The sequence below is a fragment of the Castor canadensis genome, chromosome 11 (genome assembly GCF_047511655.1).
Source record: "Castor canadensis chromosome 11, mCasCan1.hap1v2, whole genome shotgun sequence".
NCBI lineage: Eukaryota > Metazoa > Chordata > Mammalia > Rodentia > Castoridae > Castor > Castor canadensis.
Genome location: NC_133396.1, coordinates 139,560,250 through 139,584,238, shown reverse-complemented (window position 1 = coordinate 139,584,238; position 23,989 = coordinate 139,560,250). Strand labels below are relative to the sequence as shown.

The following is a 23,989-nucleotide window of genomic DNA, read 5'->3' as shown; positions in this document are numbered from 1 at the left end:
CGGCCTCTGTTGCACAGCCTGACTATACCACTATCTGGGATGTGGTTGGTAACTGACTTGTAGTTCTCCCTCACTGAACTATGACCTTGAATAGCAGATAGGGACTTACTCATCTTCAACTCCAGTTCCTGGCATGCTATTTTGTAATACTCAGTAAACAGTTGATGAATGAACAAACAGTGATAAAGTCTCTGGGGTAGCACGTGTGAAGAAGAATCACAAGTGGCCTAATACTCTTTTATGTCTGAGCACACATGTAGAGGCTATATTAGCCAGCTTTTTGGCACTGTAACAACATACCTGAGACAATAAACTTTCAAAATCCTTTAAAAGGATTTTTTAAATTTTAGCCCACATTTTTGGAGATTTCAGTCCATGATTGGTTGGCCTGGTTGCTTTGGGGCCTGTTGCAAAGCTGCATATCATGGCAAGAGCCTGTGGCAGACGAAACCGCTCACCCCATTGCAGTTGAGAAGCAAAAAGAGAGAAGGAAGGGGGAATGGGTGCCCACTATCCCCTTTGAGGGCATGCACCCAATGGCCTATTACCTTCCAATAGTGCTACTCTAGAGATGGAGCCTTTAACACATGGGCCCCTGGGGGCATTCCAGATCCACAGTACAGCGGCTGAGAAGCCATCTTTAACTGGAGATCACTGTGTCTGTGTGCTGTATGCAAGAACATATAGACAATAGAGGAGTGCTCATTTTCCTTCTGCATGTCGACCCATGAGATTTCCATTGTGACTCCTGAGCTCAGCTCTGCCTCCTGCACATCAACACTTTCTCACTGCTCTTATTCAAGGCTATGGTTTGGTTGTGGCTTCATGTGTCATTCCCAAGGTTCATGTGTTGGTTTGGTCACCAGAGAGGCAGTGGCACTCTTAGGGGGTGGGTCTTCTGTGAGGGCCTTAGCCATTGGGTGTGTGCTCATGGAAGGCGGGTCTCAGGAGAGGACTGTTACAAAAGGAGCAAACCTGGCCCCACCCATTTTCTCTGCTCCTGGTGAGAGGTGACTTGCTCCAACAAGGTGCCGTTGCTATGTGCACCTTGAGGCGATGTATCCAAAGGGAGACCCTCACTGAGCCTCCACTATGCTATTTGGACTTTGAATCTCCAGGACCATGAGCTAACTAAGCCTCTTTCTCACACAGTTAGTCTGTCTCAGGTAGTCATTATGGTAGCAAAAGCTGGCAAGACACTCAGTGTTCAGGACAGTATTCCTGGAACAGATATTCTGAATAGGTAAGAATTCTAAAGACCACAAAACAAATTGCCACTGCCTCCCATTATCAATTTTCATTCAGCCTTCTTTGTCTAGATTCAATGATTTCAACCATTTTAGCTAGATGAGCAAATTTAAATTTTTACACTGTTATAATCTTGAATGAGATTTGTAATTGGCATTCATAAGGAATCAATTACTAACAGACTTTTCAATAACTCACCTTCCATATTCAGACTGCTGAAGTTTTGTTCTTTTTTAGAAAGAATCCTTCACTGGTAGAGTGGCTCAAGTGGTAGAGCACCTGCCTAGCAAGAGTGAGGCCTTGAGTTCAAACCCCACCTCCAAAAAATAACTAGAGCAAAATGGACTGGAGGTATTGCTGGCCTCAAACCTTGATTCTTCCAATCTCAGCCTCCCAAGCAGCTAAGATTACAGGTGTGAGTCACCAGGGCCTGGCTTGTTACTTAATCTTTAATACTGATACATTTAACAATTTTGAGCATTTAGCTTACCCAATAAGAACCCTAGCTCCTCTCTTCTTTAACCTTATTGTAGATGATGTTTCCATATTTTTACTTCATTGAAATCTCTGCTTTGCTTTTCAATCGGTGGCCTCATCATTGCTGTATGTGCTCCCTCTTCCGAGTGGCAAATTGCAACATGGAAACACAAGTAATGTAAAAAAGCAAGGCGCTATGACTCATCCAAAACTCATAACATCTCAACAACTAAATCAAAAAATGCTGAAATGGCTGAAATTCCAAAGAAGACAAAACTTCAAAAAATGATCCATGACCTCAAAGAGGTTTCAAATAAACAGATAAATTAAGTGAGGAAGTTAATTCAGGACTTAGTTAGATAAGAAAGTCAGCAACGTGCAGGAGAAATTCATCAAGGAAATTGAGATCCTGAAAAAAAAACTGTGGAAATAAACAGTTCAATAAATCAAGTAAAAATATAGTAGAGAACACTATCAGTAGATAAGATCAAGTGGAAGAAAGAATATCAGAATTGAAAATAAGATGGACAAAACACTTGCAAACTGAATTCAGCAACACATCAAAAAGATCATATGCCATGATCAATATGGCTTCATCCAGGGATGTGAGGATGGTCAACACACATGAATCAGTAAATATGATACAGCCGTAAACAGAATAAAGGACGAAAACCACACGATCAGCTCAGTAGATACAAAAAAGACTTTGACAAGATCCAACATCCTTTCATAATAAAAGCTCAGCAAAAACTAGGGAGAGAAGGAATGTACCTGAAGGTATCTGATAAACCTACAGTTCACATGACACTAAATGGTAAAAAACTGAGACTACTTCCTCTAAAGTCAGGAACAAGACAAGGTGTCCACTTTCCCCACTCTTCCTATAGATAGATGACAGATAGATATCTCTGGATTTATCTGTCTGTCTGTCTATCTGGAATTCCTAGCTACAGCCATAAGGCAAAAGGAATAAAAGGGATATAAATAGGAAAAGAGGTCAAATTATCCCTATTTGCAGCAGGTATGATCCTATAATTTAAAAGACCCTAAGCCCAGTGCTGATGCTTACACTTGTAATCCTAACTGCTTGGGAGACTGGGACTAGGAGGATCAAAGTTGAAGCCAGCCCGGGCAAATGTCTGAGAGACCCCATCTCAACCAACAGCTGGGTGCAGTGGTGCTTGCCTATGGCCCCAAGCTACGTGGGAGGCTGAGTTTGAGAGCATAGCGGTTCCAATCCAGCACAGGCAGAAAACTTTGTGAGACCCTATTTCAAGGAGAAAAACTAAGAGTGGTGGTGCACACCTCTCATCCCAATGATGGCAGGAATGCAAAATGGAGGGTCGTGGTCCAAGTCAGCCTGGGCAAAAGGCGAGACCCCCAGCTCCAGAATAACCAGAGCAAAAAGGACTGGAGGTGCAGTGCAAGTGGTAGAGCACCTGCCTAGCAAGTGTGAAGCCCTGAGATCAAACCCCAGAACCACAGAATAAAAAGACTCCATTAAAAAATTCCTACATCTGATAACACTTTCAGCAAATAGCAGGATACAAAATCAACACACCAAAATCCATAGCTTGTCTGCACACCAACAATGGACAGGCTGAGGAAAAATTGGGAAATAATCCTAATCTCAATAACTCATGGAAAAAGACCCACCTAGGAATAAACATACTATAAAGGGGAAAGACTTCTCCAACAAAAACCATAAAACCTTGAAGAAAGAAATGGAAGAAGCCACTAGAAGGTGGAAAGACCTCCCATGTTCGTGGATTCGAAGAAATACAAAAAATTAATCCTAAAGTTCATGTGGAAACCTAAAAGACCATGAATAGCAAAGCGATCCTATGCATAAAGGGCAATGTTAGAGGTTTCACATGCCAGACTTGGAATTTTCCTGCAGAGCCATGGTAACAAAAGCAGCATGGCACTGGCACAAAAACAGACATACAGACTAATGGAAGAGATCAGAAGACCCAGGACTAAACCCACACAGCTAGTCATGTGGTTTTTGGCTTTTGACACCTTTTGACAAAAAGCACCAGCAACATCAATTGGAGAAAAGACAGCCTCTTCAACAAATGGTGCTGGGAAAACTGGATATCTGCATGCGGAAGACTGAAACTAGACCCGTCTCTCATCCTGCACAAAAATAACTTCAAAAGACATCAGTGTAGTAAGCCTTGAAATTTTGAAACTACTATAGGGAAAACACTTCAAGATACAGGCCCACGCAATGACTTTCTGAGTAGCACTCTGATAGATCAGAAAAAAAGAGCAAGAATTGACATAGTGGGATTGCATCAAATTAAAAAGCTTCTGCAGAGCAAAGGACTCAATCCTCAAAGCAAAGAAACAGCCCACAGATTGGGAGAAAATCTTTGCCGGTTTCTCATCTGACACAGGATTAATATCCAGAACAATTAAAGAGCTCAAAAAATTAAATACCAAAGAACAAATACTTCAATTTAAAAATGAGCAAATGAATCAAACAGTCCAGAAGAAGTCGAGGGCTGGGGGCGTGGCTCAAGCAGTAGAGCTTGCCTAGCAAGTGCAAGGTCCTGGGTTCAATCCCCAATACAGGAAAAAGAATACAAGAACTAGAGTTCAACTCGAGTACTGTTTAAAAAGACAGCAAAAGTACAAAGGGCAGATGAACACGTGAAGAAGTGTTCAACATCCTTACGAGAAAGGAAATGTAAATCCACACAACACTGGGATTCCACCTCACCCCAGTCACAATAGCCATCAAGTAAACAGACCGGGCGGCGGAGTGGCTCAAGTGGTAGAGCGCCCGCCTAGTGAGCGTGAGGCCCCGAGTTCAAACCCTAAGACCACCAAAAACCCCCAAAATTGTTCTGACCATCATCAGCAAACAAATTATCCTGAAACAGTTAGGTCACCAGGCATTGAAAGCAGACACGGGAATGATAATATAAGATGTGAACTCAACACACAGGCAGTTCTTCAAGTTGCGCTTTAATTAGACGCCAAGGCTTGGACGTCAGTTCTCGTCGATCACCATCATCGTTATGTAGTCTCTGTAGTTCATGGCGTTTGACTCCGGGTCGATTGCCGCCGACAGCATCTCTTCCATTTCCTCTTGAGAGAAAGGCTCACCTGGGAGAGGTAAGGGAAGCAGCCATTTACACTCCGCTCGGGTTTTCCTTTCTTCCCACTCACCAGCCGAGCAGCCCTGGAGTCTCACCGGCCCCACTGCGTCACTGCTTTTCTCCCTGGACCTGCAGGCTAGCCCATGGTGACTGCCAGGCTCGTAAAGCATACTGTTGCACACCCCACGCCCCAGCAGGCTGGGGACTTATTCCACTCTGCAGCTGTACACCAAGCCACATGCAGTCGATCACCCCAGCCAAGGTGACGGGGACACAAAGAATCGGGGACAAAGTCGTTTATTCATTTAAGCAACAATGACTGAAATTAGCAGTCTATTATTATGTTCGGTAAAGTATGAAGAGGTGATTAAACGTTTGCATGATACTTGCAATAGTGACCCCTGTGTTCCCTCGCCAGTTCCCGCCACACAGTGAAGGGACAGTTTTAGAGTTTGGCCCAGGGTTGGTGTCCGCTGAAACCAAACGTTGGACGGAAAGACTGTGGCTTTCGTTGGACTCAGACAGCGGCTGGGAGCCATCTGGAAACTGGCTTCACCGAGGTGAGCAGCCCAGGAAGGAGGCTGAGAAGACTGTGACTCTTCAGGCAGAACGTCGTCCCAACTTCAGACCAAAATGCAGACCATCTTAGCGTCCTGGGGAGAGCCTGACGCATGCAGCCCAGTCCCTGAGGCCTGAGGGGTCCCGGCCTCGAGCCTAAGACACCTGCCACTCTGAACAGCACCTTCTAAATGAGAGCTCAGTTACTACACGAACTATTCAAACAGGGATTCTGATGACAATGATGAGAGTAATATGAAAGATTTGAGATCATGCCCACGTCACAAAGAAGAATGCCGAAAACGCTACAATGACAAATTCAGAGTCTCTCTTAAACCCGATCATTAACTACTAAATCCACTGCTCGGGGAACTTTGGTGTAAGTCCTCTAGAGAATGCTACCAACCAACATTTATTGAGCACCACTGTGTACCAGGCACTCAGTGCTTCATGAAATATGTCACTAAGTTAATCTCCCAACATATCCCCGTTTACAGTGCTCTCTCTCTCTCTCTCCTCTCTTTCTCTCTCTGTCATGTGTTGCTGCCGTGACGTTCTGTCTACACACAGGTCCCAGCAATGGATGGGGTCAAGAGACAGACTGAAACGTGAGCCAAAATAAGTCTTTCCTCCTTTCAGCGAGCTCCCCTGGGGATTGTGTCACAGTGACAGAAAGCTAACACACACACTACCCACCCTGGGGTGGTACCAGGGTCACGTGTGCAATCATTTGAGCAGCACCTGGGAAGAGAACTTGGGGCCGGGGACGGAGCGCCTGCCTAGCGGGGGAGAGGCCTGAGTTTGTGCCCCAGTACTGTCCAAATGAAAGGGGAAAGGGAAACCTGGCTGACGCTAGATGGCGACATAGGTCACCGAGGTCACAACCCCTCACATAGGTCACTGAGGTCACAACCCCTCACACAGGTCACTGAGATAAGTAAGCAAGTGCCCTCACCTTCTTCGGTCATAAGCTTGACGAGTTCTTCTCTGGTAAGATAGCCACGCTTAGCAGTATCTAAAACCTAGGGAAAGGCAGGTGTAGACATTTTGTTGGTGAATAAATTCTACCTATGAATTTTTCACGTATATTTAGCTGAATAATCAAAAGCTCACCTCGAAAGCTCGAAGAAGGACGTCTTCTGGAATTGGTCTGTATCTGTAATCGTGTCACAAAGTGAGTTAATGCCAGGTATTTATTTCAGTCTGTAGGTGATAAATGACCACACAAAGCAAAACAAAGTAAAAGCTACCACAGTCAGTCACCATTCGCTAGAAGAAGAATTAAGATTGGTTGGTCTTTTTTGGCTTTTTGAGACACAGTCTCACTATGTATGTAGTTCAGGCTGGCCTAGAACCCAAGATCCTCCTGCCTCAGTGCTGGATTACAGCTGTGTGTCACCATGCCCAGCCAGGATTAACTCTTACTTATAACTGGTCATTTACGACAGAAGCTAATTAGAAGGTTGTGGGGTTTTTTTTGCATCTTCTTTTCCCTTTAATTTTGTTTTGCTTAGATAAATATTAAGGTGGTTGATATTTCTAAGCATATAACAACTGGCAATTCAGAAGTAAACTAAAAGGCGAAAGGAAGCTACCCTAAGGTGTATGGGTTAGGAAAACATAAAAAGCCAAGCATTTTGCAATTAATGTAATTCCTGGGTTGGGGGAATAGCTCAAGTGACAGAGCACTTGCCTTGCAAGAGAGAGGCCCTGGGATCAATCCCCAGCACAAAAAAGAAAGAGTTAAAGTAATTCTTGTTACCTAGCCTTAAAATTGCCTTAACTTACCTTCTTTCCAGAAGTACCTTGGTCATAACTGGAAGAAATTTTTCAAATCGAATGTATCCAGTGGGCTCTTCTTCCTCTACCTAAACATTCCGTTAAAGAGACAGCCATTTATTCACTCAATGGGTGTACTGAGCAACGACTTTTTTCAAGCACTCTGCCCCATGTGGGAATTTGAGGATGAGCACATGCAGGCTTGATCCCTGACATAGAGTTTATATTCGGCTAGAGGAGGCACAGATTAACTCAAAGCCCACAGGTGAGTGTCTCATTTCTTCTTGAGATGCCAGGCACCAATGGTTCACATCTGTAATCCTAGCTACTCAGAAGGCAGAGATCAGGAAGATAGTGGTTCGAAGTCAGCCTGGGCAAATAGTTCTAGAGACCCTATCTTGGAAAAACCCATCACAAAAAATAGGACTGGTGGAGCAGCTCAAGGTGAAGACCCTGAGTTCAAGCCCCAGCACTGGGAAAAAAAAAAAAGATGGGGGGTCTCAATATGTAGCCCAGTCTTGCTATCTTCCTGCCTCAGCTTCCCTCATGCTGGGATTATAGGCATATGTCACCATGCCTGGCTTGAGTGTCTAATGACAAGCACATGCAAGCACAGTGAAGGAAAGGAGCATGGGTCTAGATGAATTTTCTAGACCAGGAGGTCAGAGCTGTCATCTGTGAGGAAGTGATAGGAGCTCATTTATAAGGGATGCATGGAAGATAACAAGACAGCGAGCGGGGAAGAGAGACCCACATGGAGGAAATGCAGGCCCTGGAACAATGGCGATGGCCCCAGGGGCAGTGAGGCTGGGGCGCCCAGGGAGCAGCAGGAGGCTGTCTCAGGAGAGGCTGGAGAGAGACAGGACCAGACGGTGCAGGGCCTTATCACCCACGAAAGTGACTTTGGTTGTTATCCAGAGGACACGGAAACCAGAGGGTCTGCAGAGTTCCCACTGCTGAGGTCTAAGCAGCCGCAGTGAGGACTGACTGAACCAGGCACTGTAACCTTCCCATCAGCCTCTGCGTGAACACTGTGCATTTTCACTCCCTTTCAAAGACCCTGTTGAAAGGGTCGCAGACCCCAGTTAAACAGGTGAGCTTTAAAGATTTGCTGTTTGGGCGGAAAATCAGAAATGGATCAGTTGCTGTGCTTGGAGCGCTGCAGGAGAGCCACAGCCAGGGTGGTGCAGCCCTCAGGATCCACCACCACAAAGGCCCACGTCTGCTGACCGAGGCCACAGAACCTCTGAGCCCTCCAGACCTGAGCGATTGCCTTCGGCTGCCTCCAGGCCCAAGGTCAACGTCTTGGGGATCCAAGTTCACGTCGCCGGCAGCTCCCAGCCGGGAGGCTCTTAAGAGGTGGGGTTCTGATCTTGCCTCTTCCTGGGCAGCCAGCCGCCACCATGGCGGTCAGGTGCACGGTTTTTGGGGTACGGGATCTACAGGCCAGCCTGGGTGGGAGGGTTTCCCATGTCTTAATGCAAAATGCAAGTCGCCATTCCTTTCCAAGAGGAACGCTTGACAGGTAACCTGGACTGTCCTCTACAGAAGAAGGCACAAAAGGGACAGTGGAAAGAAATTTAAATAAAGAACCTGACGCACAAATTCCAGGCGGCTGTCACCTGCTGATGTGACACGTCGTGATTTCCAAGAGGAATCAGAAACCGGGAGTTAGAAAGGCCCCAGAGAGCAAGCCAGCGGGCGGCAAGGAGGCAGAAAGGCTGAGCGCTGAGGTGGGAATCCTAGAAAGCCAGAGCGGGAGGCCGGGGAGGCTTTCTGCTCCCGAGTTGGTGGAAAACACTACCCTGGCAGATCAACTGTTTAAAGACCGGTCGCCAGGGCACTAGTGCTTCGCGCCTACGACCCCAGCTTCTTGGGAAGCAGAGACTGGGAGGATCATCATTGCAGGTCACCCAGGCAAAAAGGTTGGTTTGTGGTCCAGGCCGGCCCAGGTGAGGAAAACTACCTCAAAAACAACCACAGCCAAAAGGGCCGAAGGCCTGGCTCACGAGGCAGCATGCCTGCCCAGGGCCACTCAGTAAGTTAATTAATTACTGATTAAACGCGGGTGACCGCAGCGCTGGAGCGCTCGCCTCACACGTGCTGAGGCCTTGGTCTTGATTTCCAGCACGCGCGCGCACGCGCACACATATGCACGGGCACGCATGCGCACACATATGCACATACATGCACGCACGCGCACACACACGCACGCGCACACATATGCACATACATGCACGCACGCGCACACATATGCACATGCATGCACGCATGCGCACACATGTGCACATACACGCACGCACGGGCACGCACGCGCACACATATGCACATACATGCACGCGCGCACGCGCACACATGTGCACATACATGCACGCACGCGCGCACACACGCACGTGCACACATATGCACATACATGCACGCACGCGCACACATATGCACGCAGGCGCGCACACATGCATGCTCGCCAATCCCAGGGGATTGCCCGTCTTCGGAAGCTGGGGCAGTGGTGGCCCCGCCGCCACCCCGCCGCGGAGCCCGTGTCGCAGGCGGCTCGGCCTCACAAAACCAAAGCCTCCTTTACCCTCGAGCACCTTCAGCATCTAAAACTGCTCTCGGCCCGTGAGAATTGACAGGATGCGGCGCGCCCTGTGACTCGCCCCTGGCCCCTCACAACTTGCACAGGCCCCGGGGGACGGGAGCACGGGCGTGGGGGACCTGCAGCTCCGTCCTGCCTCGCAGGACGTTGAGTCAACGTTAAGGGAGCGGAAAGAAAACCTCAGTCGGCCCAGCAGAAGGGCGCCCCACTTCCTGCGGCCTCTTAAATAGGGCGAGTCCAGAAGCCTCGGGGTTGAGAGGAGAGGAGAGGGCGTGCGCTTGACTGGGTGGGACCTGCGCCATCGCCCCATGGCCCAACACTGCCCCTGGGGGGCCACACCCGCCCGGCCCCGCCCCGCTGCTGCACCGTGGCCGCCTGCTCCAAGGGCAGCAGCCACGCTGACCCCATGGGCCACGTGGTGTTTCACGATATGAAACACGTGTGCCCAAGAGCCGGTCAGTTTTAGGTGTTCTCGATTTATAACGATAATACAAACTTCTCGGATTGGTTTCCCTTTTCTCAAGCTTTATTAAGGTAGGAGTGACGAATCAAAATCGTGCGTATTTGGCGGGTGCAATGCGATGTTTTGATACACTTGAGCGGGCGGAGCGGCTCAAGCGGTAGAGCGCCTGCCTAGCAAGTGTGAGGCCCTGAGTTCAAACCCTAGTGCCACCAAAAAAACCAAAACGTAACATACGTGAACGCATTCGCACATTAGGATAACCAACGTGTCTGTCGCCTCGCCGTCTTCCCGTATGAGATGAGCACCCTTCAGGTGTACCCCGCAGATCTTAACTGCGTGGTACGTATTACCTACAGACATCAGGCAGAAACCTTTCACTGAAGGTCTCCCCGCTTCCTCACCCTGCCCGGGACCCAACCTCCCTCTCTCTTAGATCCCACACGCGAGGAGCTCCTGCTCTACCTGTTTTTCTATGTCTGGCTTACTTTGCTTAGCATGAAGTCTTCCAGGTTCATCCACATTGCAGAATCAAATGGCAGAATTTCCTTATTTTTAAAGGCTAAATTATACTCCACTGTGTGTATATACCACATTCCCCCTGTGCACTCACCCACTGACAGGCTCTGGAATTATTGCCATGTTTGGGCTGTTGTGAAAAATATTGCAACAAACACGACAGTGCAGGTAGTTTCCCCAAATTCCAATTTTATTTCCTTTGGAATACATACATACCCAGAAAGGGATTTCCGGGTCTCACCGGAATTCCATTTTTAGTCTCTCGAGGGACCTGCATACAGTTTTCCAGAACAGATACACTGCTGTCCACTCCCCTTGCTGGTGCAGAAGGGAACCTCTTTCTCCACCCTCGGCGTTTCCTGATAGATGTCTTAGGATGAGGTTTGAGGTGACGTCTCATGGTGGCTTTGTGTTTCCTTGGTCAGAGTTGTGGCAGCCTTTTTGGATGCCTGCCGTCTGGTACGTCTTTGGCCCTCTGTCCATTCTTTAATGGGGTTTCCTATTGAGTTGCATAAGTTCCTTGTGAGTCTTACCGACGTGGCCTCTGAATCCCCACCCTGCTGGCTGTCCGCCGACTTCCTTTCCCGCACAGGAACTCAGGTCTGATGCGTTTCACTTTTCACTTGTGCTTTTCACTTTCGTGGCCCGTGTTTTCACAGTCATCTCCAAAATCGTTGCCAAAGAGCTTTCCCCGTGTTCACCTTTAGTTTTATGGTTCCACGTCTTAAGATTAAATCGAAATTTTGAGTTGATTTTTACATGTGCTGTGAGGTGAGAGTCCAGTCTTCTCCATGTGGACTAAATTTTCCTAACAGCATCTATTAAAAGAGACCTTCTTGTCCCCATTGTGGACTCTTGGAGTGTTTTATTTATTTTTTTTTGCAGTACTGGGGCTTGAACTCAGGGCCTTCACCTTGAGCCATTCCACCAGCCCTATTTTTGTGAAGGGTTTTTTGAGATAGGGTCTCACAAACTACTTGCCCGGGCTGGCTTCAAACCATGATCCTCCTCATCTCTGCCTCCTGAGAGGCTAGGATTACAGGCGTGAGCGCCAGTGCCTGGCTATTGGAGCTCTTGCTGAAAATGAGCTCACCACACACACATGGGTTTATTCCTGGGATTACATTCCATTGGTTCCATTCATTCCATTCATTGGTTCCATTGGTCTTTATTTTTTCTACCATACTGTTTCAGTTATTATTGCCTTGTAATATAATTCCTCTATGGCTAACTCTCTGTGACACACTGTCACAACTAATAAACCAGTACTGGACAGTATTACTCACTAAACTCCAAACTTTATTTGGATTTCATTAGTTTTTCTGAAAGGCCTTTTTTTGGAAATATGGTATATTCCTCTACTATAAAAAAGAAAGAAACTGGGTGCTGGTGGCTCACACCTGTCACCCTGAGCTACATGGGAAGCTGAGATCAGGAAGATCGCAGTTCCAGGCCAACAGGACAAAAAAAAGTTAGTGAGACACCATCTCAACAGAAAAAGAACTGAGCACAGTGGCTCACACCTGGCATCCCAGCAAACAGCAGGAAGCGTAAAATAGGAGGATGTGGTCTGGGCTGGCTTGAGAAAAAGCAAGGCTGTATCTCCAGAACAACCAGAGCACAGAGGGCTGGAGGTGTGGCTCAAGCAGTTTAGCACCTGCCTATTAATCAGGAAGCCCTGGAAGTACCACAAAAAATGGGAAAGAGAGATTAGGGTAGAATCCCATTTCTGGGAATTTCTGGAACAGAACAAGCTAGTTAACTATGGGCAGCATCAGTAAGGTAAGAATCCAACTCCAGAAATGTGATTACTTAATGACTTAAATGATTTTATTTAAATCTATGGATTAAAATGCCTTTAAGATTTTTTTTAAATGTATGAAATATTGAACCATCTTCCATTGTGTGTGTGTTGTGTGTGTGTGTAGTGTGTGTTACGGGTTGAGTTGTGTCTCCCATCCATATGTAGAAGTCCTAATCTGCACCAATAAAAAGCCCACAGAAACTCAACCTATACCAGCTTATACAAAAAGTGAAAAAAAGCAAGAAAAAAAGGAAAGATTGAACTAAAAAGCTCTATTTGCCCACCGTGTGGTCTGTGTGTGACGCAGGTTCACTAAGGGGGAGGAGTGCATCTAGGGGCACCGTGAACGCTCCCCCCGCCACCAGCAGCACACACCCCTCCCTTCCCCAGGTTTTCCTGTTTCCACCAGGAAGTCAGCCATGGCTGGGAGCCCGTAGCCTCTAATTCTTGCACGCCATCACATTTACAAAACAACAGATCTGTTGCATCCCATCTCCAGTGCCAGAAGTGTAGGACCAACGGCAAATAAAACAGTTCATGTCACCAGCTTTTCTTTTCTTTTGGGGGGGTACAGTACTGGAATTTGAACTCAGGGTCTTGTGCTTGCTAGGCAGGGGCTCTTACTGCTTGAGCCACTCCCCCAGCTCTTTTGGTTATTTTTAGTTTAGGGTCTCTGTGATTTTGCCCAGGACAGCCTCAGAGCACAATCCTCCTACCTATGCCTCCCAGCAGCTAGGATTACAGTTGTGAAACATGATCCCTGGCTTTTTGGTTGCAATAGGGTCTCATTAACTTTTTGCCCAGGCTGGCTTCCAATCTCTGCCTCTTCTGATCCTGGGCTCCACCCCGAGTAGCTGGGATTATAGGTGTGAGCCACCACACCCAGCACATATCATTTTTAGTAAGAAAATGATTACTCCCATCCTTTCCCATTCTCTGGGAAGACTGAATGAGATGAACAAGAACCAGGCTGGGGTTGCTGGAGAGTTCTGCTTCACAGGGTGTAGATTCTTTAGACCTTGTTCTACTAACTAAAGGGCCATTTCTGAAGTTTCAAACAACAAGATCCTGAGGACATTAACCAATGAAAAATAAAAAGAAACTGTGATTTGGGACTTCTGGTGTGCTAAGGTATTTTCCATCTAAGATGGAGAAGTATAGGACATGACAGGGCAGTCATCACCCTGCTCAGGGAGAAACTGGGGATTTCTCTCTTTACTCTTGCTCTGACACCACAATGCTTCTCGACACAACTAACTTAACGTTGAACCCTGAGCACATAGATACAGAACTACCGAGCTTTCTGTGGGTTTCCTCATCAGGCTAAATGGATCAGGACTGAATATAATCTTAGATATTTAAATGTGCGTGTACTTAAATTTTGATTATCACAATGGTTAAAATGTTCAAAATTATCCTGAGTTAAATTAGGGCAGTTTTCTTCCCTGTATTCCTGGTATCCCATCTCTGCTAAATGTTCCACAATTATCTGTTGAATGTATGGAATAATTTTGAATTTCTTTTACTCATGTAAATTGGGGGGGGGGGTGAGTGTGTCAATCAGATACACCAATTTGTAATAATAAAATAGCTCTACAGCGCTTTCCCAGCCTGAATTTCTGCATTCGCTATCACAGGACCTGTGCCAGTTGGATCTAACCATTGCGCTACACTCTGTAAAGCAGTAGGGCAGAAGAGAAAAATGAGAAACAGAAGTAGAACCAGGATATGACAAGACTTGTAAGAAACCACAGAGCAGGTTCTTGAACCAGAACATGCCAGGCTTGGCTCTAGATGCTAAGTATTAGTTTTTGCCTTCGAGGAGTTTGTATTTGAAGGAAGAGGCAGACACATAAACAAATAAGCAAGATAGTTTCAGATCATGGAGAATAGTCCTGAAATAACACAAAGGGTTGGACTGTCAAATTAGACTCACCATAATCTGGGACTCTGCCCAGAAACAAAACTTACGAATGTCAGGGATAGAGTGAGACAGGGACAGGCTCAGGCACCAACACTGACTCCAAGATCATTTCCTGACACATTACAACTTGCCCTGGCCAAATTCAACATATGAAGTCTGTAACTGCTCTGGGCACTTGGAGAAGAACCCCTGGTATGGGTAAGAGTGAGAACAAAGGCTTTGAACCGAATCCAAAGGGAAGCCAGTGGGAAGCCGGGTCAGTGGCAGGAGCTGCCGGCCTCATCCGTGAGGACCTTGTAAGCCCGGGTAAGTGGGAGTGGTCTGGACCTTCTCTTCAGAAGTGGGGTTGTAAGCAGTGGAGTGTGGCTCTAGCTTCACCTGTTTAACGGGGTGCCCATTAGCTACAGTGTGAAGTCTGTCCTGCAGGGTCTGGGTGAGAGCAGAGAGCAGGGTGAGGCAGTGACTAATGAAGAAAGAAACGTCTGAGGTTCAGGTGATGGACGTGGAAGTGGTGACAGGATAGTGAGGATGGTGATGAAGTGGTGACGGGAGATCAGACTCCGCTGTCACAGACACAGCAGAAATTGCTAATGTCAGACCAGTCTTTTAACTGGTGAGTTTAGTCCAGTTGCATCTCTTATGGTTATTATACCATAATCTTGTGTTTCCCATGTACCTGGCATGGATCTTTCTCTTCTTTATCAACATTTTATTTTTATAGTTTTTGAAATACAAATCAAAGTACATTTTTGTTACATATCACTTTAACAACCTTGACATTCTTTTCAATACACGGTTAGTCAATATAGGTACTTTAAATTTTCCCTTTTTAAAAATGAACACCTTGTTTTGGAGGAAACCTAGCTCATCAAAAAGATAAACGGGCACACAGACTATTGTTCCTTGTTATTTCAGAGCAGACCTACTGGCTTAAACTTTGGTCCACTAGATGTGTAAATATTCCTCCTGTAACAAAAATAAATGAAACCTCCCAGTGGAGAAGACAGAACTGCTTGCCGTAGACCTCTGGGTGAGCTTGCGCAGTCGGCTGAGAGGTTTCAGGTGTGCAGAGGAGCCTGTGGAGCCCACGCCACCATCTGACAACAACTGGCCTGCTGCCACCCGGTTGTGCTGCTTCCAGTACAGAATAACCAGGGACAACAGGAGGTCACCGCAAGTTATACCTCACCATCCATGCACAACAGCTACGTTAACTCGCAGGTCACTGGGACAACAGAACACCTGGTGAGAAAAAATGCCAGCTGCCCAACCTTCCACCATCCTCTGGAGTGTCAGGCCCAGGCTGCAGGGGAGTCTTTCCTTCCTTGTTCTCAAGGTCAATGCTTGCTCCTTGGGACACCAGCAGCTTGGATTCTTCCAGTCTCTCGGAACAGGCTAAGTGCAGAGGAGTGTTGCCCTCTGTATCTTGGATGTTTGTGGATGCTGAGTAGCGCAGCAGGGTCTGAACCATCTTCAGGTTGCCCTTGGCCGCTGCCCGGAGCAAGGCTTTGGCTCCTATTGGTCCTTAGCATCCGGATCACCCCCGCCTTCCAGCAGCAGGGCAGCAATCTCATGCCTGTGTTTGGAAGCTGCATAATGAAGGGGAGTACAGCCATTCTGATTGACAGCGTTCACTTGTGCGCCTTTTCCCAGAAGGGCTTTTACAATCTCTTCATGGCCGGCAGAAGCAGCGATGTGCAGAGGGGACCAGCCTGCACCGTCTTTCTCACTCACTGGCACTCCGAGTTGCAGCAAGAATCCCACGATGTGCGTGTGCCCGGCCGAGCACACCCAGTGCAGCGCCTTCCTGCCGTCCTGGTCAGCACTCGTAGCCAGGGACCGGTCGGCCAGGATGCTCTCTGTCAACTCGTGCAGCTTCCCGCTGTAGGCCAGGCTGCAGACCAGCAGGTTCCACATCCCCCTCCATTGCACTCTCCCACGGCCTCCGCCTCCGCGGAGCACAGCAACCACACCTGGATTCCTCTCTTTACTCCTTTTTTTGGAGTGACTGAAGGTACTTAATTCTTTTATCCTCTATAACAATTTGGAGGGATGGGTTTACTTTCTGTTCTGTTGTAGCTAATCTTAACATTTAAACAACCATCTTACCATGCTTTAGTTCCAACATCTAGTAATACTCTCTTTCAAAAGATTATTTAGGAGCTGGGGATGTAGCTTGATAGTAAAATGTGTGCTCAGCATGGGGAAGGCCCTGGGTTCAATCCCCAGCACTGCAAAACCAACCACAAAATGAACAAAAGAGATTCTTTAACAATATCTCACGTAGGTTTACTTATTTAGACTGACGTGGAGACGGGCTTATCACGTGACCCGGGCTGGCATTGCACTTGAGATCCTCCTGCCTCAGCTTTCTGGGGACCGGGACTGCAGGCGTCAGCCACTGTGCACTGTACGTCACATTGCTGTGGAGTAGGGCTGCTATTTTCTGATTAATCAATCAGATGTCAATGGAATTTCTGAGTGAAGAAGCAAATTGCACATATGCACCTAACTTCATTCTCTCTCAAGCCTCATTAAAAAAAATTCAGTAAATGAATTTTTAAGTCATAAACCTTCTATGGGAAAATAGCAAAACATACAAGGGGTAAAATTCTGGAGTCTGCAGAGCAGATGGACGAGTGACACCATGATCAGGTAGCCCCTGAGAGCAGACCCCGAAGCCGGCAGTGGTGAGCCACAGTTACTTCTGGAGCTAAAGTGAGGAGCACTAGGGCAGAATCTGTCTGAAAAGTGTCCCCTGACCCCCGCTGCCCCAGGTGACAGGTGACAGCCTCACTGTCCCAGCAGGGGTCTGGAGATTAATGGACCAGACAGTGTCCAACCAGCAGTGAGGTGCTTTTGCCTCCCACACAGACCAGAGGCTGCTCTGGGAGTCAAGACAGCACAAGCGGGAATTCTCACACTGATGCTGGGCCAGATCGCCCAGCAGTGAAGCTTACAATAGGCCAGACCCGGGCACACTGTCACAGAACTGGTTTATTAGACATGTGACAACAGCTACCAGCAAAAAGACTAAAACAAACACAAATGTCAACTTGAAGAAAACAGACATCGTACAAAGAGAAAACAACTTCAAATAAACTATCACAATATCTTTAGGGATGTGAAACAAGGATAGCAAAGTTATTTACAAAGGAACACTCAAAAACAAAAACAACTACTGGAAATTAAAAAACAACAGAAATGAGGAACTCCATAAAAATACCGCAAGGAGTTCAAGAAATGTACCAGAGGGTAGAACAAGAAGACAGAGCTGGAAAACAGAAGAGTGAAAAGAAAGAAAATGAGAAGGTGAGTCCAGAAGCACACAATGAATAAAGGAGGGCCAAAAGAGTTAAACTGAACACAGAGGAGAAATGAACAAGACAATGGTAAGAAACCTCTGGGGCTAGAGGATGAAAGTTGCTAGTTTGAGAAGGTCCACCAGTCCATACCACAGATGAAAATGGACCTGCACCAAGGTAATCCACAGGGACATTTCTAACTCTAGAGAAGAAGAGATTGTCCAGAGATGAATTTTAATTAGAAAGTTGCATACAAAGGACGGGTTTGCACAACCTCAACAGCATCGTCACAGGCATAAGGACAAGAAGGAATGCCTTCAAAACTCTTGGCGGTTTCTTTGTTCTTGTGGTGATGAGGATGGAACCCAGGGCCTTGCACATGCTAAGTAAGTGTTCTGCCACTAAGCTGCATCCCCACCCCTCAAAACTCTTCATGAAGTCTTGAATGCAGAACTCTGTTCCCAAACCAGACTCGCACAGTTGTTCTCAAACATACAAAGTCTCAAAATTTTGACTTCCAAAGCACTCTTTTTTCAAGAAGTTATCAAAGAATGTAGAGCAATTATAAAGAGGGAAACCTGGATACAAAGAAATCCAGCCCATGCTACCAGCAATGGCCAGGACTGGCCCAGAATGGCAGTGGTGAGCCAGTGTAGAGGGAACCATTCCAGACAGAAGGAGTCTGACTAAAGACATGGCTCTACCACCCATACCACCACCTCCCTGCCATGGTATCACCTTTTTACCCAGGAGATGAATCCCAGGTCAGCCTGCCCATTCTTCTCATTCACTCCCCCATCTTTACCATGTGTTAGGAAGGCTTCTGCTCACTCCTCTATACCCTGCTCTTGGCCTGATGTGGCCTTCATTGCATTCCTAAGTACTTTTTTTGCTTTTGCTTAATCTTGAAAGCTAGAGAAGTAGGCTATGGTAAGCTCAGAAATTAAAAACTACTGGACCTTCCCACTGGCTCTCATTACAGCTCTTCCAGAAGACAGCCATGTCAGCCACAGCCCCCTTCCTGTGCAGGAAACAGAACTGGATGATGTCCCAGCCATCATGTTTAAGCCAAGGTAATAAACAGTGTGGCTGGGACACTAAAACAAGTTCCATGTGAATGGAGGGGCAGGGAGACCCTCTGAAGGACAAGTAAGAGTAATGGCAGAGGTCTCCCTCAGACTTGTTTCTACAACTGCTGCTGGCTGGCTAAAGTTCCTCTGTAACCTCCCTTCCTTCCACCTCTCCCACACAGGGTCAGACCTGTGCTGCATCTGCACAGTTCCTCCCTCCCTGGTCTGACATTTCCCTGTCAGTATTTCCTCAACAAACCTCTTGAATGTCTACTGCTCAGTGTTAGCTTCTTAGAGCACCCAAAGTAGCCCCTGTGGAGCCAGAAGTGGCCTGAGAACACAGGTGGTGGGATGGGCTCCAAGGAAAGCTTTCTAATTGCTGGGGAGGCAGAAAGGATATTGGAGCGAGCTTTCTCACACTCCTGCTACTACTGAACCTAACTGGGGGTAAGATGCAGAAAGCACAAAGGATAAAGACAGACATGCAGAAAGTTGGGGCCATGTAGGCTGGGCACTCAGATGGACACGCACAACAGTGTCATTGCTTCTTTTCTCTATTAACTCTTCTTTTACTTCTCTTCTTTTCTCTTATTCTTTAAGGCCCTGATTCTTTATTATTGTTTAAAACCTTGCTTCTTTTCTATTCTTTAAAGTCTCTTTCCTTAGACTCACTCTGTCCCATGTGTTCTTTAATCTCTCTTAAAGTCTTGGCCCTCAGACTTGTACACACACAAACAACCAGCAGCAGCAGCCAATCAATCAATCCCCCATCAAAAAAACCCTGTGTCCTCCTTTAGGAAGTCTTTTATATCCAGTGGTAAACAAGGAGGTGGAGCAACAGTTCTCAGGGAGGGGTGTGACATTGACACTGTAACAAGGGAAACCTGTGTTCCTACTTCTCTGAATGTAAACAACTTAGGAAAAGCAGCTGTGCTGCATTCTGCCTCGCTCTTTTCTGTGGCTGGGGCCGTGGCAAACTCAGCCTGCAGATCATTGAGCACACAGTTGTGTGTGATCATAGGCTCCTCATAAAATCTGCTCCCCACAGTGGTATTTGGAACATAGAGGGCCTGGCAGTCCATTGCCACAGATTTCACCAGAGGTAACCTGGGAAAATGCTACAGAGGAGCAATGTCCTGCAGGTGCCAAGCTCTGAGCACCTGAGCACTAGGGGACTGATGCCCACAAAGCAGCAGAGTGGCCCGGGGGCTCTGGCAGCCTACAAAGAAGCTCTGATCTCCATGGTGTGTCAAGCTGAACAGGAGTGGCACGTTTCTGTGAAGGAGGAGATAACAAATATTTTAGGCTTTGTAGAGTACGTAACACCTCAGTGCACATTTTTCTTTGTTTTTAGATTCCTTTAAAAATATAAAAACCACCCTCAGCTCGGGCTGTATAAAATAGGTCACAGGGAGGATTTGGTCTGTGATACAGTTTGAAATTCCTTGAATAGAAAACACAAGTTCAAGACCTGGAGATGTTTAAATGCTCAGCTGACACAGGTACAAAGGCCAGGGACCTGACCTCAGAAGCCTGGCCCGCTGGATGGCAGGATGGAGAAATGCAGAGGTGGCTGAGGATGCTGGCTGAGCAGATCCCCAGAAGCCTGGGCTCGCACCCTCCCTTCCTGGCACCTCTGCATGCTGCAAAGCAAGAGCCCCGCCGCCAGGAACACCCTATCTCCTCTCCTATCTGGCAGCCTGACAACCTGGCTTAAATCCCAGCATAAACTGGTTGGGAGGTGCTGGCCTTTTAGGGGAGAAAAGACTGTACTCTGAAACAGCAACCCGGTCAGGCTAGCGTGACCTGGAAGAGCTCGGCGAGTCCCCTGGGCAATGGAAGAGGGTGAGTTGTCCTCTGGTGAGCCAGAGAGCTGGATAAGCAAGAACTGCCTTGGGGACTTTCTCAGGTCATGGGACCCAGCCCCCAGGGAGGCATGGGGCAACAGTGATGCCAGGGAAGCCCTTAGGAACCTGGAGTACATAATGACTAACCAGTGAGCAAAGCAGTGTGGCCAGCCTTCTGGGACAAGCCTGTTATGTATGAGCCAGAAAACCAGAGGGACAGTGATACTCTGTTGGAAGACAGAAGGACAGACAAGCACTGCTCACCCTGGATGTCAGCAGCACCCTGGCCAGAACGGCATGGCAGGTTTTAGTTCCGTGTGGCCTCCTTGGCAGGTCTGGGTTAATAGAGCAGATGATCCCAGACCTGGGCTTGCTGATTGGCTAGCCAACCCCACACCCCATGCCAGGTTACAGAAACAGGTAGAGCTGTTCAGCCATTGCCAATGAATGACCAGTGAGGCTGAAGAGGAAGCCAAGAGCAACTGCAGTCTAGGAGTCAATGAATGTACAATGAATGACCAGTGAGGCTGAAGAGGAAGCCAAGAGCAACTGCAATCCAGGAGTCGGGAGCAAAACGGACAAGAGGCCAACAAGGACACTGCTGGAATGGAGGAGCAGGAGGCTGAGGGTGGCCACCCCAGTAAATAGCCTGAGTCGATAATCTCCCCAGCAGAGGTCTGTTTTACAGACATCTTTCGGTTCTCCTTTGTAATTAGTATAACTTCTCTGCGGTTCCACTTAGGCTTGAACTTCAAAGGACATAGACCTCTAATGGCTTTTCCACTGTTCTAAAATGCCATCCTCTCCTCTCAGCTGGCCCCCACTGGTGATCCAGACAGCGCTAACGGAACATCCAGGGCAGGGGCGTCTGGTAAAGCACGTCTGCGTGACCTCACTGACCCTTACTCATAGCTGCTGGTTTTATCGTCCTCCATAAGGCTGACACTATGAGCAAGCAGTTTGCTGGTTACTGAATAGTATGTGCTTGGATCAATGCTGAGTGATTTTTAAATGGTCTACTTCAAGAGAGACATAATATGTCAAACTGGTCTTCAGAAAGCAAAGGGCAGAAAGTTACAAAAACTGAAGAGAGAAGAAGGCACCCACACTACGACTCAGACACGAGGTGACTAGAGATCTACACATGGTCTCATTAAAGTGGTTTGCTCTCTGAAGCTATGACAGAGCAATCAGCAGCCCGACATTTACCCCCAGGTGTTTATCACGTGGAACTTCTACTTCCTAAATGTACTTGGTGCATGCAAACATGTGTGCCATATTCTCCCTGGTTTATTCGGGAAAGTTCAGAAAGGGTAGCCGGGGTGGTTATAAGTATATTGCTGGAGCTCAGCTGGAATAAATGAGTGGGCACATACAGAAAGCCATTCAGAGTTCAACTGAGCTCCCCATCCCCACTGGCTTGCAGCTGTTTTAGACATAAGTCAGGGTCGGAGGTCATGGCAGTGTGGCTATGACAGCATAAAGACGAGTGAGACGCTGAGCCGAAGCACCACTGTGGTTTGTGCCCCGGCCAGCAAGGAGGTTCTGTGGGACAGTCACCACAGAGTTGGCAACCAAATACGCACCCAGTGCCCAAAGAGAAGCAGCTGACTCCTCACAGCGGTGAGACTCAACCCTCAGAAGAACACTGGTGTTAGCAGACTTCTTCCATACATGTACATCCAGGCTCTTAGAGATGAAGGGATCACTGAAGGCCATGCAGCTCTAAGCAGTAGCTTATATCAGCGACAGTGTTCCGCTTTGGCGCAAGAACTGGCAAACTTGCCAGGTGCAGGTGGCTCAGGCCTGTAATTCTAGCCATTTGGGAGGCTGAAATCTAGAGGATAGCAGTTCCAGGCCAGCCTAGGCAAAAAAACTTCATGAGATCCCATCTAAACAGAAAAGGCTGGGCATGGTGGTGTGCACCTATCATCCCAGCCACAGTGGGAAGCGTAAAATAGGAGTACTGCAGTCCAGTCCAACCTGGGCAAAAAACGAGACCCTAATTCCAAAACAACCAGAGAAAAAAGGGCTGGTACTCATGTGGTACCATGCCTGCCTAGAAAGCAATGAGCCATGAGTTCAAACCCCAGTAGTGTTCCCCTCCCCCTGAAAAAGCTGGCAAACTTTTGCTATAAAGAGTCAAATAACAAATATTTTGAGCTTTGTGTGTCATGGAGTCTACCCCCACTACTCAACTCTGCCCTTGTGATAAGAAAACAGCTAACAAGTTTAGCTGCGTTCCTATAAAACTTTATTTACAAACAGAGGTGGAAGGCAGAATTTGGCCTGCCCCTAATATATAGTAAAACACAGAAATAAGCTGGGAACAGGTGGCTAACGCCTATAATTCTAGCTACTTGGGAGACTGAGTTCAAAGCCAGCCGAAGCAAATACTTCCTAGTAAGGATGAACATAAGGCATCCACGTTAGGACCAGACCCTCCACCCCTCACAGGTGGCTTACTGGAAACTCTCCACCCAGCCCTAAAGAATAACAAACATCCACCTTTAGCTGTTTACTAGAAACTCCCCACTTGGCCTCCAAGAAAGACAAACACCTGCCCTTAAGCCATTATCTCAGGAGGGTCAGAGGGCAGATTGAAGATTTTCCCACAGAGCAACCGCCCTGGGACTCTCCCTCTACCTTCCTATAGATACCCCCAGTCTGAGCGACAGTGGGCTCCAGCTCTTGCAGCTCTCTTGCTGGAGACCCTCTCCGCAGGTTTCTTCTCCCCAATAAAGCCTATGCTGACATACTGAGCCATCTCCACCTATCTGTACAAGCCTTTTTTCAGTCAAACATTCCTCAGACTTCATCTCCAAAAATAACCAAAACAAAATGCACTGGAGGTATGGTTCAAAGACAGACTCTCACTATGTAGCCCAGGTTGGCCTCAAACTTGTTGATCCTCCTTTCTCAGCCTCCTGAGTGCTGGGACTTCAGGCATACACCATCACATTTTTTCTTTGACTTTCTTTCTTTTGTTTTTTTTTAATGTGAGCACACATTCAGGAAAAATAAGCATTTTCTCCTAATCTTGGTAAAAATACCTTTTTGGAATCCAAAATGGAAAAAAGATGCATCCTTACGACTTAAGACTTCCTTATTGGATATTTTTAAATGTTAGTGAACAGTTGGGGCTGCAATTTCGGTGCCAAGGTGCTAATATGCTAATATTACTTTAGATAGCTAAGCCTTAGGAGTCAAAAATTGTCTCTTTGCATATTATTTTGTTTATCTTGAAGCAGAGCTTGAAGTAGGTATTATCAGGGAGAAAGCAATACTCAAC

The 23,989-nt window shown here is 47.2% G+C and overlaps 1 protein-coding gene and 1 pseudogene across 3 annotated transcripts in view; both read right to left on the bottom strand.

Annotated features, from left to right (window-relative positions):
- Positions 1-4,684: 4,684 nt before the first annotated feature.
- The window catches only part of Drc8 (dynein regulatory complex subunit 8), an 87,460-nt gene continuing 68,155 nt past the window's right edge, over positions 4,685-23,989 (bottom strand). For 2 of the 3 annotated variants that reach the window (XM_020185340.2, XM_074048797.1), the window contains 4 exons: positions 7,182-7,261; positions 6,507-6,549; positions 6,349-6,415; positions 4,849-5,580 (listed from right to left, as the gene is read on the bottom strand). In XM_020185340.2, coding sequence (XP_020040929.1) covers positions 5,459-5,580; positions 6,349-6,415; positions 6,507-6,549; positions 7,182-7,261 — 312 coding nt within the window. In that variant the 3' untranslated portion in view covers positions 4,849-5,458. The other variant, XM_020185341.2, reaches the window with a different exon arrangement.
- LOC141413991 (uncharacterized) overlaps positions 7,316-23,989 on the bottom strand; it is an 84,828-nt pseudogene continuing 68,154 nt past the window's right edge.